General features: G+C 60.1%; 1 protein-coding gene across 8 annotated transcripts in view; it reads left to right on the top strand.

Moving 5' to 3' along the window:
• Window positions 1-15139, top strand: part of PTPRF (protein tyrosine phosphatase receptor type F) — a 622833-nt gene that overhangs the window by 593763 nt on the left and 13931 nt on the right. For all 8 annotated transcript variants that reach the window (XM_084635810.1, XM_084635808.1, XM_084635807.1 and 5 more), the window contains 3 exons: window positions 6009-6132; window positions 9540-9715; window positions 14791-14910. In XM_084635810.1, the coding sequence (XP_084491936.1) occupies window positions 6009-6132; window positions 9540-9715; window positions 14791-14910 (420 nt within the window). The remainder of the gene's footprint in view (window positions 1-6008; window positions 6133-9539; window positions 9716-14790; window positions 14911-15139) is intronic.

Raw genomic sequence — 15139 nt, 5'->3', positions numbered from 1 at the left:
GCCAGCCCAGAGCTCTGCGGAATGGGCTTCAGCTGTGTTCCCAGCAGCCGCCCATTTGTTTACTCCTTTGCTTGCCTTCCAGGGGGGCCAGGTGCACATTAATTCATCACCAGAGCTCAAATTAAATCATTTTACTTCTAAATGAGTCACTCATTTGCAGGAGTATTTAATTAGAGCCTCTTCGCACCCAGGTGCTCCATTACTCCTGCCTTCTCACCTGTTCGTCCTCCGAGGGGCTGCTGGTGATTAGACTGTTTTTGCACATTCTCGCTACACAGCAAAACAATTACCCTAATGGCAGTGCCTCATAGCCGTTCTTCACAACTAGGGCGCTTTGCAGCCAAGTCCACCTGGAGAAATGATCCTTCCCCTCGCTGCATTCAGACTCGGCCTGCGAACTGCTCCCATCCCACCGTGGAGCCCGGCAGCCCTGGATCATCTTCCTTCCTGAGAGCACAACTCCAGCAGGAGCCTGTGACCCGCAACCCCTGCTGTGGGGTGCATGCTCGCCCGGGGCTGGGAGGGATGCAGGTTTGTGGGGCCCTGCCCCTGCCGTGGGACAAGCACTCTCCTGCGCTGGGAGGGGTGCAGGTTTGTGACCCCCAGCCCCTGCCATGAGGCAAGCGCTCTCCTGCGCTGGGAGGGGTGCAAGTTTGTGACCCCCAGCCCCTGCCATGAGGCAAGCGCTCTCCTGCGGCTGGGAGGGGTGCAGGTTTGTGACCCCCAGCCCCTGCCATGAGGCAAGCACTCTCCTGCGCTGGGAGGGGTGCAGGTTTGTGACCCCCAGCCCCTGCTGTGGGGCAAGCACTCTCCTGCACTGGGAGGGGTGCAGGTTTGTGACCCCCAGCCCCTGCCATGAGGCAAGTGCTCTCCTGCGCTGGGAGGGGTGCAGGTTTGTGACCCCCAGCCCCTGCCATGAGGCAAGCGCTCTCCTGCGCTGGGAGGGGGGTGCAGGTTTGTGACCCCCAGCCCCTGCCATGAGGCAAGCGCTCTCCTGCGCTGGGAGGGGTGAAGGTTTGGGATGCTTCTCCCTGGTGGAAAGCCCTGCGTTGCCAGCTCTGTGCTCTGCCGTCGGGGCACCTGCGTGGCCGGCCTCGCCTGCCCAGACAGTTACCAGCTCTGCAAGGCAAAAGTGGCTGTGCAGAGCCAGGAGGGAGGCTAAAGTTCAGGACAGGGAATGCTGTCTCCTCTGCCATGAGCACGGGAAGGCCTGGCCCAGCTGCTGGAGGGGAAGGACAGAGCTGTGTTGGTGTGAGCACAGGGAGCCGGGAGATCTGTGTGTCTGCTGGACTGCCCCAAGATGAAGACATTCAGTTAGCTGCGGTGAAGCTGTAACACGGTTGCACACCAGGATTCGCTGGCTAGTGCCCCTTCCACGGCTAGCTGTACGGCTCGGTGGCTAGCAGCTGCCAGTGGGACCAGTCTGGACGCTGAGGTGCTGCTTGTGCTGAGCAAGGGATCAATCTGGGGACACGCGTGGGGAGACACCAAGGCTGAACAGGGCCCTCCTGTGGTGCCATCAGACCAGGCCTGGGCCTGTCTGTCCTGCAGTTCTCCCACCCTGCTGCCCACATGGCAGGGGCCGGCGCCAGCCCTCTTGGCTGTGTGGTAAAGGCAGTGCCCAGGCATTCATAGCCCGTAGAGTGCCAGGCCCGAAGGGACCAGATCACCCAGTCTGACCTGTAGACACGGGTCATTAAACGTTACCCAGTGACCCCTGATCCAGGTGACTTGCCGTTGGCCAAAGGCGGCCAGTCTGGATCTGAAGCTGTCGGGAGGGAGTTTGTTCCAGTGGCTGGTCGCCCTCATGGCTAGAAACGCTGGCTGACTTTCTGCTAATGATGTGTATGTAACATTGGTTGGCTGACCCAGGGGGCAGGGGGGCAGGGTCAGTGCTGAGATCAGGCCCCCTTACTGACAGTGAGATCTATTTACCATCTGCCTGGCCTCCCTCCTTCCTTCTCCCACACCGTCCTCGTGGCAGCTGAGCTGCCCGTGAATCCTTTAGCCCAGCGCTTCTCAAGCTATCTGATGTGGGGGACCGGCCATTTTATTTTCCAGTGTGCGCGCAGACTGGCAGCCGATGGCTCGCGAACCGGCACCGGTCCATGGACCACCACTTCAAGTAGCACGGCTCTAGCCTCTAGCCAGGAGGCTGGCGACCTAGGGCTGTAAACTCCCAGCTGGCCTGTGCAGGCCCTGTGGCACCTGTACTCCTTTCCCCGCGGACTGGAACGCTGGTCTGCTCTCTCTGCATCCTGCACACGCCCCTCCCTTCCTACAGCGGGGCTCGTGGCTTGGGCTAGCGATCAGCCCTCAGCAGCAAGCTCGGCTGGGACCCTGCAGAGCCAGAACAGACCAGCTGATCTGGAAGCGCCCTCCAGGACAGCTGGCGCCTGGGGTCAGGCAGGGAGGGGACAGCCCGCCCCCCTCCGGGCCCTGCAGAGCAGGCCGTAGCTGGACTACACCTGGCCAGTGCCTGTGTCAGCCCCGATGGATGAGGGGCTTCTTCACCTGGAGGATGGGCCACAGTCCTGTGAGGGGTGTGCTGCCCCACCCTGCTGGCCCCTCCGCCCGGCATCCTCGCCCCGCCCTGCCCCCCTCCTGCTGGGCCCTCCCCTCCACCCGGCATCCTCGCCCCGTCCTGCCCCCCTCCTGCTGGGCCCTCCCCTCTGCCCGGCATCTTCACCCCGCCCTGCCCCACCCTGCTGGGCATCCTCACCCTGGGACAGTGCTAAGTGAGGCTGGCCTTGTAACGGCGTCCCTTGGTCCCTGGCAGTTTAGCTGGAGAGAGGTTTTAGAGACGGCTGGACAGTCTCTGCGGGAGTCACGGGCCTTTGGAGCAAAGACACGGGCTGGAGCTGCTGCTGCGGCGGAAGTTGGATCCCGTTTCCTCGCCGACAGAACCAGGCGAACACACCCAAGAGGGGAGAGAAAAGAGCAGCAGAGAGAGAGGCTGCAGCGTCTGTCCCTGGGGTGTCCCTCACTTGCACGCCCCCCCACCCCCACCCCAAGCTGGAGAAACACAGGCCCAGCCACTCCGAGACCTGGCAGACTCGTACCGGCTCTGGGCTGTTCAGGGCACTGCTTCTAGCTGCCTCTGGCTGGCTGCAGGCTCATAGCCATGGTGCACAATACACAGCCTTGGCCAGCTAAGCCAGACTCATGTTCGACAGAAGGAACCCGGAAAAGGCACATGTGGGAGAGGGGAGGTGACACAGTCCCAGGTAGTATTGGGGATGTGGCTGGAGCCAGTGGAGGTGACTGTATCGTCTGGCTCCTTCTTTCTGGCCTGGGCTGGCCAGGACATCACTCAGGATTAGGGTGAAGGAGGCCCAGGGTCCCAGCAGATGGTGGGGTGACAGCTGTGATGGTGAACCTCATTCTAGTAGCCAGTTTTTCTCCCCCAAAGTCCCTTTCACGAAGGACCACAGAAGACAGGGTGGGTGCACCGGCTCATCCTGTCTGTATTTTTTCCACCAATTAGGCCTAGTTTCTGATGCACCAATTTTGGTTCACTGATTCTCCTTTCATGCTGGTCTTGCTACGCAGCATGATCTTAACACAGTGCTTGAGTTCTGTCAGGAGGCTGTTTTGTTTAGTCTAATTCAGCCGTTGTCTCCCTTTCCCATCTTTTCCCATCAACGTTTGCTTTTGCTGGTTATCATGACCCTTCTATGAATTTTTGTTCACTTCTTAGCGTTAAACTTGTAATTAGGGTAAATCTGTAGTCCCAACTATCACAACAGTACATGCCCTGTCTCACCCCCTGCCTTGCCCCGCCCCAGGCCCTCTCCTGCCCTGCATCTCCTCGTCCTCTGCCCTATGGGGCCCTTTCAGTAACATGGCCTTCAGTTTGGCTCTCGGGGCTTCGGAGCCTGGCTTGGCTCTCAGATTGCCAGACCTGAGCTGCAGCGAGCAGCCTCGACCCGCAGCGAACAGCCTCGACCCGCATGCCCACAGCAGAGGGCGAAGAACATTTCAAAAGGAAATGTGATGAAATTCTCCATTGTGCAACGTGAAATCAGATGATGTGAGACACGAGCAGCCCCAGTCGGGAGCTGTGGAACAAGCCAGTGGCCAGTGTTAGCACAGAGATGTGTGGACACCCAGTGGAATACGCGGCTAAACGTTCAGCTAGGAGTCAGGTGCTGGTGTCCTCTGCTCCCCCAGCCACAGCGCCCCTGCTTGCCGCCGCTGGGGCTGCTTATTACTCTGATGGTAGAAGATTACAGGGTTTCTGTCAGAAACATCTTTTTACATTCTGTGTTGCCCAAACCCCTATTAGCTCCACTGTGATGCCACGTCTCCCTGCCAGGCCCTGCGGGGGGAGCGCGCTGCCGCCAGGGCCCCTGCGTGGGAGTGATGTGTGCTGTGCCAAAGGCAGGCCCGGCGCAGGATCGTGTTCATTCGGAGAGCTGCGGAAGGGCCTGGTGACAGCCCCTCTTCAGGATGCCAATACCCCACATGAGATACGGGCTATCCTTTACTTAGGTACCGATATCAGAGCAGGCACATGGTGCCCTTAACCGTGCTATTGATCCAAGGGCAGCTGCAGCGAACACCAGAGGGGGCGGTACAGGGAGTAATCACATGGGCTGGTGTTTGCACTTTGTGTTTCCCTGGGTGATCAACAGAAACTGCTGGTCTCTAGCCTGACGCCCTTCGGGGCTTTCATAGTGGTGAAGGACCATTACGTTCATCTGGCCTGCCTCATGCATCACACAGGCCATAGTGGGTCCTGCAGCCAGCCCATATCTTGTGGTTGAGCTAGCGTGTGGTTTTGAGAAGGCGCTGACAAGGCTGGTAATGCAGCTCCCAGCGTTTCATGGCATGATTATAGCTGCCTTTTTGCGTGCGCACCCAGACCAGGTGTGGGAATGAGGGAGGCTTTGATGAGGAGGGTCCCTCCCAGCTCAGAGAGACATGTTTGGGACAGGCCTTCACATTTTCTTCTCTTCTGCACGTGAGAAATGTGACTACGAGGATGATGATTTTGGGAATACAGTGGCCAGGCAGCCCTGTGATGAACGGGCCATGTCAGGTACACAGCGTGTGTGTGTTCTGGATGGGCTGTGTTGATTGCAGGGTGGCCCAGGATTTCGGATGAGCCAAGGCAGGGACGCAGGGGAATGATCCCGGAGGGGCTGTGGCGGTTATGCAGGGCAGGAGGTTTCAGCCCCACAGCAGACGGGCTGCGTTCAGTATGTGGGGCGGGTCCCGTCAGCCATGTCAGGTGTGTCACGGGCCCAGCTGGCCCCACAGCAGAGTGTTGAGTACGTGGGCGGAATCCTTTGTCAGGGATGCAGACGAGTCGCACATTTGATTCCCAGCCAGTCCCTAGCATCTGGGCCCTACACATGTTTATGGCCCTGTCCCCAGGTCTGTGGTTCCTTGTCACGCCATGAACTGAAAGGAGAGATGCTCCTACTGCGGAAGCCGCTGATGCAGCAGCTAGTGACCCATCTGGTTTCATGATGTCTCCCAGCAGGAGCCTTGTTCGCTCTTGTTCTTTAATATCCAAATCCCCTGGGCTGCACAAGGCTCCAGAGGTTGCTCGGTTTCCAGGGCCTGCAGTTTGCTGACTGATAAAACCTCTGGGGTCAGTAAGTGTGTGCACGGCCCAGCAGGAGCCAGTCTCTGCTACAGTAATTGAGGTAGAGGAGTTTCTGCTTGGGGGGGGGGGGGGAGCTTGGACTAGGGAGCATTGGCTGAGAAGAGGAGGCCCCCCCCCATCACACTAGCCAGCCTGCATGCGCTGCAGCAGAGAAGCTGTTTCAGTGACTGTCAAATTGCTCCAGGGCAGGTTTGATTTTCTGGCAGGGCGTCGGGATTGGCATCGGCTGAGCACCAGCCCAGAGAATGCCTTGCTGCCCCTGACCGAGCAGAGTCGCAGCCGGGTGTGGCTGGATGGCAGGCTGTGGCATGGCAATCCCGCAACTCCCAGGAAAGGTGCGTCTCCTCCAGACAGCCCAGCGTGCTGTAACAGCCTGTCCTCTCTCCTGCAGTCCATCGATCCAGGGCAGCAGTTCACCTGGGAGAACTCCAACCTGGAAGTGAATAAACCAAAAAACCGCTATGCAAACGTGATCGCCTATGACCACTCACGTGTCATCCTGACCTCTGTCGATGGTAAGCGTGGGGCTCGGGGCCGGTTCCAAGCAGCGTCTGAGGGAGTGGCATGGAAAGCCACCTGTTGGGGATCATTGTAACAGGCAGTGGAGCAAGGTTACTCCCTGAGTGTAGCAGGGCAAACAGCCAGGGGAGTGGGGTGCTTGTCCATGCTGCGCCCCAGGCTGCCTGAGGAGGGTCTCGTAGCCAGGCAGGGGCTGCAGACAGTCCAGAGGTGCACTTTGGCTCCAGACCCTGCAAATGTGTCTTTCAGGCCGAAGGATAAGAAACAACAGCAGAATTCTGCTGGCCTCTTCCCCAGCGGTGCTTCAGCTGCCTCCTGCCACGCCCAGGCCCAGCTCTCCCAGCCTTGGTGTAACGGCAGCAGACCCCAGTCATCTTCGGGCGGGATCATACCTGGGACCTCTAGAGCCCCTACTGCATGAGCTCAAAGCCACATGGCCGGACTTTGTGTTGGGGGTGAGAGGAGCTGGCTTGTCAGCCCTGGAGACAGAAGAATGCTGGCCACAGGAGCTCTGCCCATAGTGAGCCCACACCTGCCGCCAAGGGGCTGTGCCTGCCCCTATGGGGGAGTGGAGCAGGCAGCCTGTGGCCTGCCCTGCCCTCCCCCCCCGCCCCCAGGAGCCTCAGTGCGAGCCATCCCTTTGTGCTGCCTGCTGGACTGCTCCCCTGGCTGGCCCCTCCCAGAACGGGCAGCGCACCCATGTGCCTCTTTCAGCCACGCACCCAGCTGGCCAGGTATGCTGGCTCTGTGCCCGGTGTCTAGGGGCCAGGAAAAACAGGTCAGCTCAGGGTGGCAAATCACAGAGGTTAGAAAGTGCTCCTAGGCCCCATCTAGTCCATCCCGGTCCAGGGGCCAGGGCAGGACTCCTCCCTGCTGGACCTTCCTCAAGGTTTTGTCCCATCTAGGTTTGGGTGCCCAAGCGGTGGCTTCAGCTAACCAGGCATGGGAGTGCTGTATTTCCAGCCCCTGCTGCAAGGCCCAGCGAAGCCCAAGAGCTCTGGTGTGAGAGGCAAGCACCTGAGTGCTGATGTGTGTATAGCACAGCGAGACCAAACGCTGACCTATCCGCCTCCCGCTCTGTGCATAGGAGGCTGCTGAGCTCTCTGACCTGCGCTAATGTTTGCTTTGCAGTCCCTGGGCACACAGCGCGCGTTGCATTGCAACACCCACTCACTCTTGTCTGTCGCACACACAGAAACACTCCAGCACCCGAGCACGTGGCACAGCCTGCTGGCTGAACGCGTGAGGGGATCCCAGCTAATTATATGCGGGCCCATGTGGTGGTGAGGCTGGAGCTCACTTGGGATGCAGGTGGCCATGCAGCCTGGTCTCTCTTCATCCCAAGAAGGAACATCTCTCTAATGCCACTGGGCTGCTCTTCCTTTGCAGGAGATTCATCCTCTTCCCCGTAGCAGCGTGGGGCTCCCCTATACCGAGGGGCTGAGCTCTGCACTGGGAATCCACTTTCTTGAAGTGACCCTGGTCCTGTAAGCTGGTCCTGTGACCAAGCCATTCCCAAAGTGCCTTGCCAGCTCCCTCTCCTTCACTGCAGGATGCAGCAGCCAGGAAGAAGAGGCCCCCATGTGTTAGCGTGGCTGGGCCAAGGGGGAGCCAGCACAGAACTCCGGCTGATCTGGTCTCCAGGCTCCAGATTGCCAGGGTGCTTCTCCTCCCCCCACCCGCTTCTCTTCCACTGATTCTGCTTAAGGCTGCTGGGAATCTGCAGGAGATTCTGCAGAGCCCTGTGGCAGGTGGAACTAATCCTAAGCCTCCTTTAAAGGAAAATGTGAGCACGCCCTCCGTGGGAACGTGGGGATCCCTGCTGGGTCCTAGACCTGGTGCTGAGGGGCTGCCGCAGCCCCCGCCAAGCCAGGTGCTCACATTCAACTCCGGGGCAGAACTGTATTACATTTGACTTAGTAACTGCGGGTTTGTGTTTTAAAGGTCTTTCCAGGCAAGAGCTTTCCACTGGAGGGGCATGTGCGGGGGGGCATGCGGTGGGTGCTGCATGGGGGGGCACTGTGCTGGGGGCAGCTGGCAGAACATAGAGGAGGGCAGGCTTGTGGGGGGGGTGCTGCATGCAGGGGCCAGCACACTGAAGCCAGAGGAGGGCGAGTTTTACACATGGGAGACACCGCTTGCAGGGGGCGCTATATACTGGTGGCAGCCTACGGAGGTCAGAGGAGGGTGAATTTTACGTGGGGAGGCTGCATGCGGGGGGGAGGGGGCAGCATGTGGAGACCAGGGGAGGGTGAGCTGCAGGGGAGCGTCGTGGGGGGGGCAGCGTGCGGGGGGGGGGCAGCGTGTGGAGGCCAGAGGAGGGTGAGCTGCAGGGGAGCGTCGTGGGGGGGCTGCATGCGGTGGGCAGCGTGCGGAGGCCAGAGGAGGGGGAGCGTCGTGGGGGGGCTGCATGTGGGGGGCAGCGTGCGGAGGCCAGAGGAGGGGGGGCTGCATGTGGGGGGCAGCGTGCGGAGGCCAGAGGAGGGGGGCTGCAGGGGAGCGTCGTGGCGGGCTGCATGCGGGGGGCAGCGTGCGGAGGCCAGAGGAGGGGGGCTGCATGTGGGGGGCAGCGTGCGGAGGCCAGAGGAGGGGGGCTGCAGGGGAGCGTCGTGGCGGGCTGCATGTGGGGGGCAGCGTGCGGAGGCCAGAGGAGGGGGGGCTGCATGTGGGGGGCAGCGTGCGGAGGCCAGAGGAGGGGGGCTGCAAGGGAGCGTCGTGGCGGGCTGCATGTGGGGGGCAGCGTGCGGAGGCCAGAGGAGGGGGGGCTGCATGTGGGGGGCAGCGTGCGGAGGCCAGAGGAGGGGGGCTGCAGGGGAGCGTCGTGGCGGGCTGCATGCGGGGGGCAGCGTGCGGAGGCCAGAGGAGGGGGGGCTGCATGTGGGGGGCAGCGTGCGGAGGCCAGAGGAGGGGGGCTGCAGGGGAGCGTCGTGGCGGGCTGCATGCGGGGGGCAGCGTGCGGAGGCCAGAGGAGGGGGGCTGCAGGGGAGCGTCGTGGGGGGCAGCGTGCAGAGGCTAGGGGACGTGAAGCTTTTCGCATGTTCTCCTTTGCAAACAGACACGAGAGAGCGTGAAACTAACAGAGCAACAAAGCCAGTCCCGAAGTGCTGAAAGGCCTAGCGAACAGCAGGCCAATGTGAGACAATTATTTCAATCTGTTGCCTGGGGCTGTATGTGCTGCCTGTGACTTCCCTTCGCGTGTGAGGTGGCAGCTGTCTCTGCTTCCATGTTGCCTGATTGCTCCGGTAACGTGTTAGTTCGATTGTTCCAGGAACACGCTCTCCATTCGCGCGCAGCCCTCCCCAGACCTCCGGGGAGGGCCTGGCTCAGCGTCTCTCAGGTTTGTCAGGAGCGTTGCAGTCGTGCTGGCCCAGCAGCAGTAACCCGGCTCCCCTTGTCTCCACAGGGGTGCCTGGCAGTGACTACATCAATGCTAACTACATCGATGGGTACCGGAAGCAGAATGCTTACATTGCTACTCAGGGGCCCCTGCCAGAGACGCTCAGCGACTTCTGGAGGATGGTGTGGGAGCAGAGGACAGCGACCATAGTCATGATGACCCGGCTGGAGGAGAAATCCAGGGTACAGGGAGCTTGGGGTGGGATGTTTCTGACCCCAGTGAAACACGGGTCACTGTTACAGGCGCAGGGTGGGAACAAGCTTCTCTCAGGGCTGGGGGTGACCTCAGGTTTTCAGTGAGAGACTGCATGGGAGGGAGCAGCAGGCCTGGATCCAAACTGCTCTGAGTAATAGCCCCCACCCCACCCCTCGCCCCCGCTGGCCTCCCCTGTCTCCCCATCCCACCCACATGCACTCACTAGCCTCCGCCCTCCCTCTCCACACTCAGGTGCCACCCCCACCCCCGCCTGCCAGGAGAAGAATGCGAAACTTTGCAATAGGAGTGTTGGGGCTGGTCCCTAGGCCCCCTACCCCTGGGCGCCGTGTCCCCGCAGAAGCAGGGTGGTGAGGCTGGTAAGGAGCATTGTAAGCGTTGGGCAGACTGCTAGGGCCGCAGCATCCCCATGCTGCGGAGCTGCTGGTGGAATCTCCTTGCAATGACCAGGCTGATCGGTCCCTGGCCAACGCAAGAGAGCTGCAGGGATGGTCCCATCTCACTGGGCTCAGCTCCTGGGGCTGCAATGCAGAGCCCCCTGCGGAGCCAGGAAGGAAGGAACAGGGCCTCCTTTGGAGATGGGCGTGTGGCCGCCCTGCCCTGCGAATGGCACCTCCCTGCCCGTCTCTCTCCTGACCCCATTTTCTCCCAGCAGCGAAACCTGAGCCTTTGCGTTGCCACGCCAACCGCAGGCAGCGGCCGGTGCTCAGGCTGTGAGCTGGGGTTGCAGGAGGGGAGAGCGGGGGGGTTGGGTTCAGCTAAAAGCCAAGTTCTGCGGCGCTCTCCCCGTCCAGAGCCCCTGCACACGGCTGGGCTGGGAGGGGCCCAGAGGCTGGCAAACAAACTGCTTTCCCCCGGGGCCCAAGCGGGCCTGGCTTCAGGCTTCCCCCGGCTGCTGAGACCAGGCCAGTCCCTCGCTAGAGACAGACGTGCACACAGGTGCAGCTTTGTGCTCCCTGCGGGCCCTACGGCACCTGCCCCAACGCTCTGCCGGACGCTGGGCTGAGCCCCCCAGGACTGTGCACACCGAGGGAAGCAAACAGACTGGAGCCCTGGGATTTCTGCTGCAGCTCCATCCAGCAGTTGCTGTGTGGGCAGAGGCGCATCCTGAGAGGAGGAGGAGCCGCAGCTGCTAAGGGCACCTCTGAGCAGGGCCAGTGGCTAAAAACACCTGAGTGGCCCTTTAAATTTTTTTTTTTTAAAGGTGCATTTGAGGTGTGAGAAAAGCCCTGTTTGGTGGCTGACTAAATCGCTGTCATTTCACTTTTAGGCTGGCTGCTTATCAAAAGGCACTGCAGGGTGCATGCTTCTCTGTAACAGGTGTCTTTGGACCCTGCCAGCACCTGTCTGCCCCCTGCTACTGAGACGTGCCTTATCTCCCCCTAACACACACACTGGCCTTGCCTCCCGTCCTGGATGCAGGGCACGGGGCAGGCCCTGCGCTGGGCCCGTGCAACCTCCACCACCAGAGCCAGGACAAAATGCCATGGGGAGCCCCGGGCGCTGGCTGCCACTCTGCCAAGTCCATGCAGCACTGCCCCTCACTCCACGAGAGAGACAGTCCTGCCAGCCAGAGCCCGCCCTTCCCGTCATCCCCAGCGAGACAGAATCCGGGGCAGGAAGTGGGGAAGGTATGGGGGTACACCTGAAACCGGTTACCCACAGCAGTACTGTGACTCCCTACAGCAGCCCTGTGCTGGACAGGAGGCATGGTACTTCCCTGCTGACCCGGGGGGCTGAGAGAGAAGGAAACAGGGCATGCGGGAGGGAGTGGGAGGGGATGGGGAGACTGGCGGAGGGATGGGGGTCAAGGAATCGCTTTCCCATGAAGATTCTCTGGATTGGATTTCCTTTCCCAGTGTTCCCTGGTGAGAGATCTCCCGACTCCCTCGATTTGGGATTCAGTCACTCCCATTCAGCCTCTTCCCTTGTCGTCTTCTCCTTCTCGCTTTCCCCGTCCTGCCCCATTGCCTTTGGAAACAGCTTGCCTGGAGCTCTTCTTGGACTCTGCTGGGAGTCTGGACAGCCTCAGCCGGCTGGTTCCCTTTGCTAGGCACTGCTAGAGGCTGGAGGCTCAGCACAAGACCACGGCTCCAGCTGTGTAGCCTGTGGGCCAGGCTCTGGGGCTGCGGAGCCGGGCGCACGATGCGGAGCGGGCTTTGCCTGATTTCTGAGCCGAGAGCGCACATCCCACCAGTAATGCCATGTGGAGATAAGCTGACCTGAGGCCAGCCGCCGCTTCGCAGCCCTGCGGGGTGAGAGTGCTTTAAAGGGCTCATGGGCTCTGGGAAGGGGGGCATGAGCTGCAGAAAAAAATCTTTAAAGAATATCAGCTTTTATGTCAGCAATCTGAGCCGGCTTGATGTCCAAATCATCCTCCCTTTTCATGTTCACACAAAGCAAGAGCCACATAAAGGACCAAAGTGTCTGGCTCGGGCAATTTAACTGCCTTCAAAGCTTTACAGTCAGTTTCTGAATCGTTTGGTGGTGGTGGTTCAGAAACACATGCAGTCGTTTAGCTTTCCCAGGGTGCTGAGCCCTGGCACTTCCCACCAGCTGCGGGGAGATGTTACCACTGGCTCCTGCATGCCCGTCAAATACCCTGAGAGCGCACCCCGGCGGCTGCTGTGGGGCTCCCCCTCCCACTTAGCCGACAGTAGCACCGGAGCAGGGAGGGAAGATGAAGCCTGATGCGCTCCTCACCAGCGACCCTTGCTGCGTGGGCACGGGCTCGTCACTTGCTCTGTGGGCAGACGGGGCCGGGTTGCCTTCCGTGGCTGTCGGGCTCACTGAGGCAGGAGGGCCACTCAGCAAAGCTGGCAGTAAATGTCTGTTCAGGATATTTGCATGTTCCTTGTCTCAATGAGAAGCGAGTGCTGCCAGAAGAAACCGTCTCTTATCGGCTTTAGTGCCACAGTGTATCGGCTTCTGCATAAAATTTACAGAGCTTGAAAATGGGGCATAAACATTATGGGTAAATTTGGCAGAAAATGTGACTGACTCTTATCTGGTCATGAATAAATAATTTTCAATTACCAGCCGCAGCGCTCATATGAGCCCGACACAGGGTGCTTCAAAAGTTGGGTTTGTGTTTGTGCAATCCCAGCTCCGTGGTTTCCACGTGTCGGGAAGAGAAGCTGTCTCACGAGGCTTTCCAGTCTGTCGCTGTGAGAGAGACCGCTGGCTGGTGGGGAGGGCGGGCAGCAGATCTCTGGCCCTGAAGTTTACACTCTAGAGACGCTGAGAACCTGGCTCAGATTAGCCAGGGTTCACTTCCTCCTGGAGCCAAGCTGAGTGGCTCTGTGCTGGCTGCAGCTGCCACTGACCCGTGAGGATAGGATTAGTTTAGTCGTGACCTCAGCGTTCGTTCTGCAGCCAGTCACCATAAAACAATGTTCTACTCCATGCCCGGCGAGGGAGAGAGATCTGCACGCTCAGCTGTACGCGCAGCCTGGGTCTCACCACACACTCTCCACTGGGGCATCCTGAGAGAGGCTGGAATCTCAGCACCCACCCTCTAGGCATGCAGCCCCCCTCCACATCTTCTTTTAGGGGCAGAGCAGGCTTGGAGGGAGATGGGGCAGGAACAAACCCTGCGTGCCAGGACCTCGCCAGAGACAGAAGCGGCTCAGTTGAACTGAAAGAGGCAGGATGCCAGCATCCCCAGTGCCATCCCACTGTCCTTTCGCCTGTCCCAAAGCTCACTGGGCTTACAGTGCCATTCCATTGATTCTAATACATCCTGTTCCCCTTCCCACACGGCCCTTGTAAACACACAGCTAATAATTAGGTTTGACAAGCCCCAGTGAGCTTCCATTCATTCCCCTCTCCTAGGGCAGGCACCCGGGTCCCGTGCAGCTCACAGGAGTGGGAATGAAGTTTCTGTTGTCAGCCAGGCAGCTGGGTGCTGGACTTATGTGCAGAATTAATAGGAGCCAAGGTTTAGAGACAATCAAGAACAAGAGGCAGCTTGTAAAAACCGAATAGCTGAGTAGGGGGAGTGAAGCTGGTGCCCCTGGCTGGTGAGATGAGGGAGGGGAGCAGGTGCCCGTGGCAGCCTTCCTTGCAGTGCAGAGAGTACCGGGCCTAGCACGCAGAGCAGCCGGGCGTGGAGCGGTGCGTGCTGGGACTTGTCACTCCCACAGGGCCTCGCCACCTACCAAAGGTGGGTACAGTGACGCTGGCATGGGGGCACTTGAGGGAGCAGGCTGCAGAGCTGATGGAGGGCTGTGCGCTCAACCCAACTCCAGCCTCAGAGCTGCAGGAGACTCCTGTTTCTTCCCTCACAGCTTGGGGGAGAAGCCCCTGGGCTGGTTGCAGATTGCTGGGTCACTGGCTGTGTCTGTCTCTCACTCCCGCTGCCCTTTCAAGGGCATACTCTCCCGCCTCTCTCCTTGCCTCCTGACTCTTCGCTGGTTAGCAAAGAAAATGGCTTCCAAGCCCAGATGAGTGATGCCCTGCGGGGCCCAGCTCCACGCCTGCAGCATCCCTGTGGGGCAGGGCTGGTGGCCCCCGATCATGCCATGCCACAGCGGGGTCTGGAGCAGACGATTATAGGCTCTGGGTAGGTGCCTGCAGATGAGGAGGCCGCAAGTGCGCTCCTCTGCAGACCCCAGTCTTCCCAAAGAGCAGGTAGAGAACAGGAAATTATAGGGGAGAGAAATTGCTTTTGCATCAGTGCCTCTCCTCTGCACTCATTAGCATCCTTGCTGCTGTCCCTGCATTCTGTGCACCAGGCACCTGGCCACCCTGATCATTCCTGCACCAGCGAGCTCTTCCCAAAGTAAACCCACTTTGAATGTGGGCCCAGGGGAGTGCATGCTGGCACCGCGAGGACTCAGAGCTGCAGTGGAGGGACCCAGGACAGGCGCTTTGAGTTCCCTACACCGCAAACTGCATGTTACATTCAGGGAGGCTGTTCAGCCCTGACCCAGGGCAAGGCACTAACGGGAGTCCCGCATCCTGGAGAAGCCTCCTGCAAGAGCCTGCTCCCAGTCCTAAGCCCTGGCCAAGCCGTGACCCATCCGTTTCTGTCATGCTGCAGGTGAAGTGTGACCAGTACTGGCCAGGCCGGGGCACAGAGACCTACGGGCTGATTCAGGTGACGCTGCTGGACACAGTCGAGCTGGCTACCTACACCGTCCGGACGTTTGCACTCTACAAGGTAATGGGGGGCTGTGGCTGCTCTGCCTCTGGCCTGGACGTGGCTGTGCCCAGCATGCCTGGCCCTGGGATTAGCCAGCCCCACAGAGGCCCATTACCAGGTCCCTGGCTGATCACACAGCTGGGCTGTTTGGGCAGAGACCGGCTCGCACCCACAGGGCTCACACCCAGCCTATGCAGGATTTTGGCCAGAACACCTGCCCCTGGGCTGTGCCTGTTCGCTCCCTGGG

This window comes from Lepidochelys olivacea (assembly GCF_965140295.1).
Source record: "Lepidochelys olivacea isolate rLepOli2 genome assembly, chromosome: 8".
NCBI lineage: Eukaryota > Metazoa > Chordata > Testudines > Cheloniidae > Lepidochelys > Lepidochelys olivacea.
Note: the sequence above shows the minus strand (reverse complement) of the source record. Positions and strands in the feature narration are given on the sequence as shown.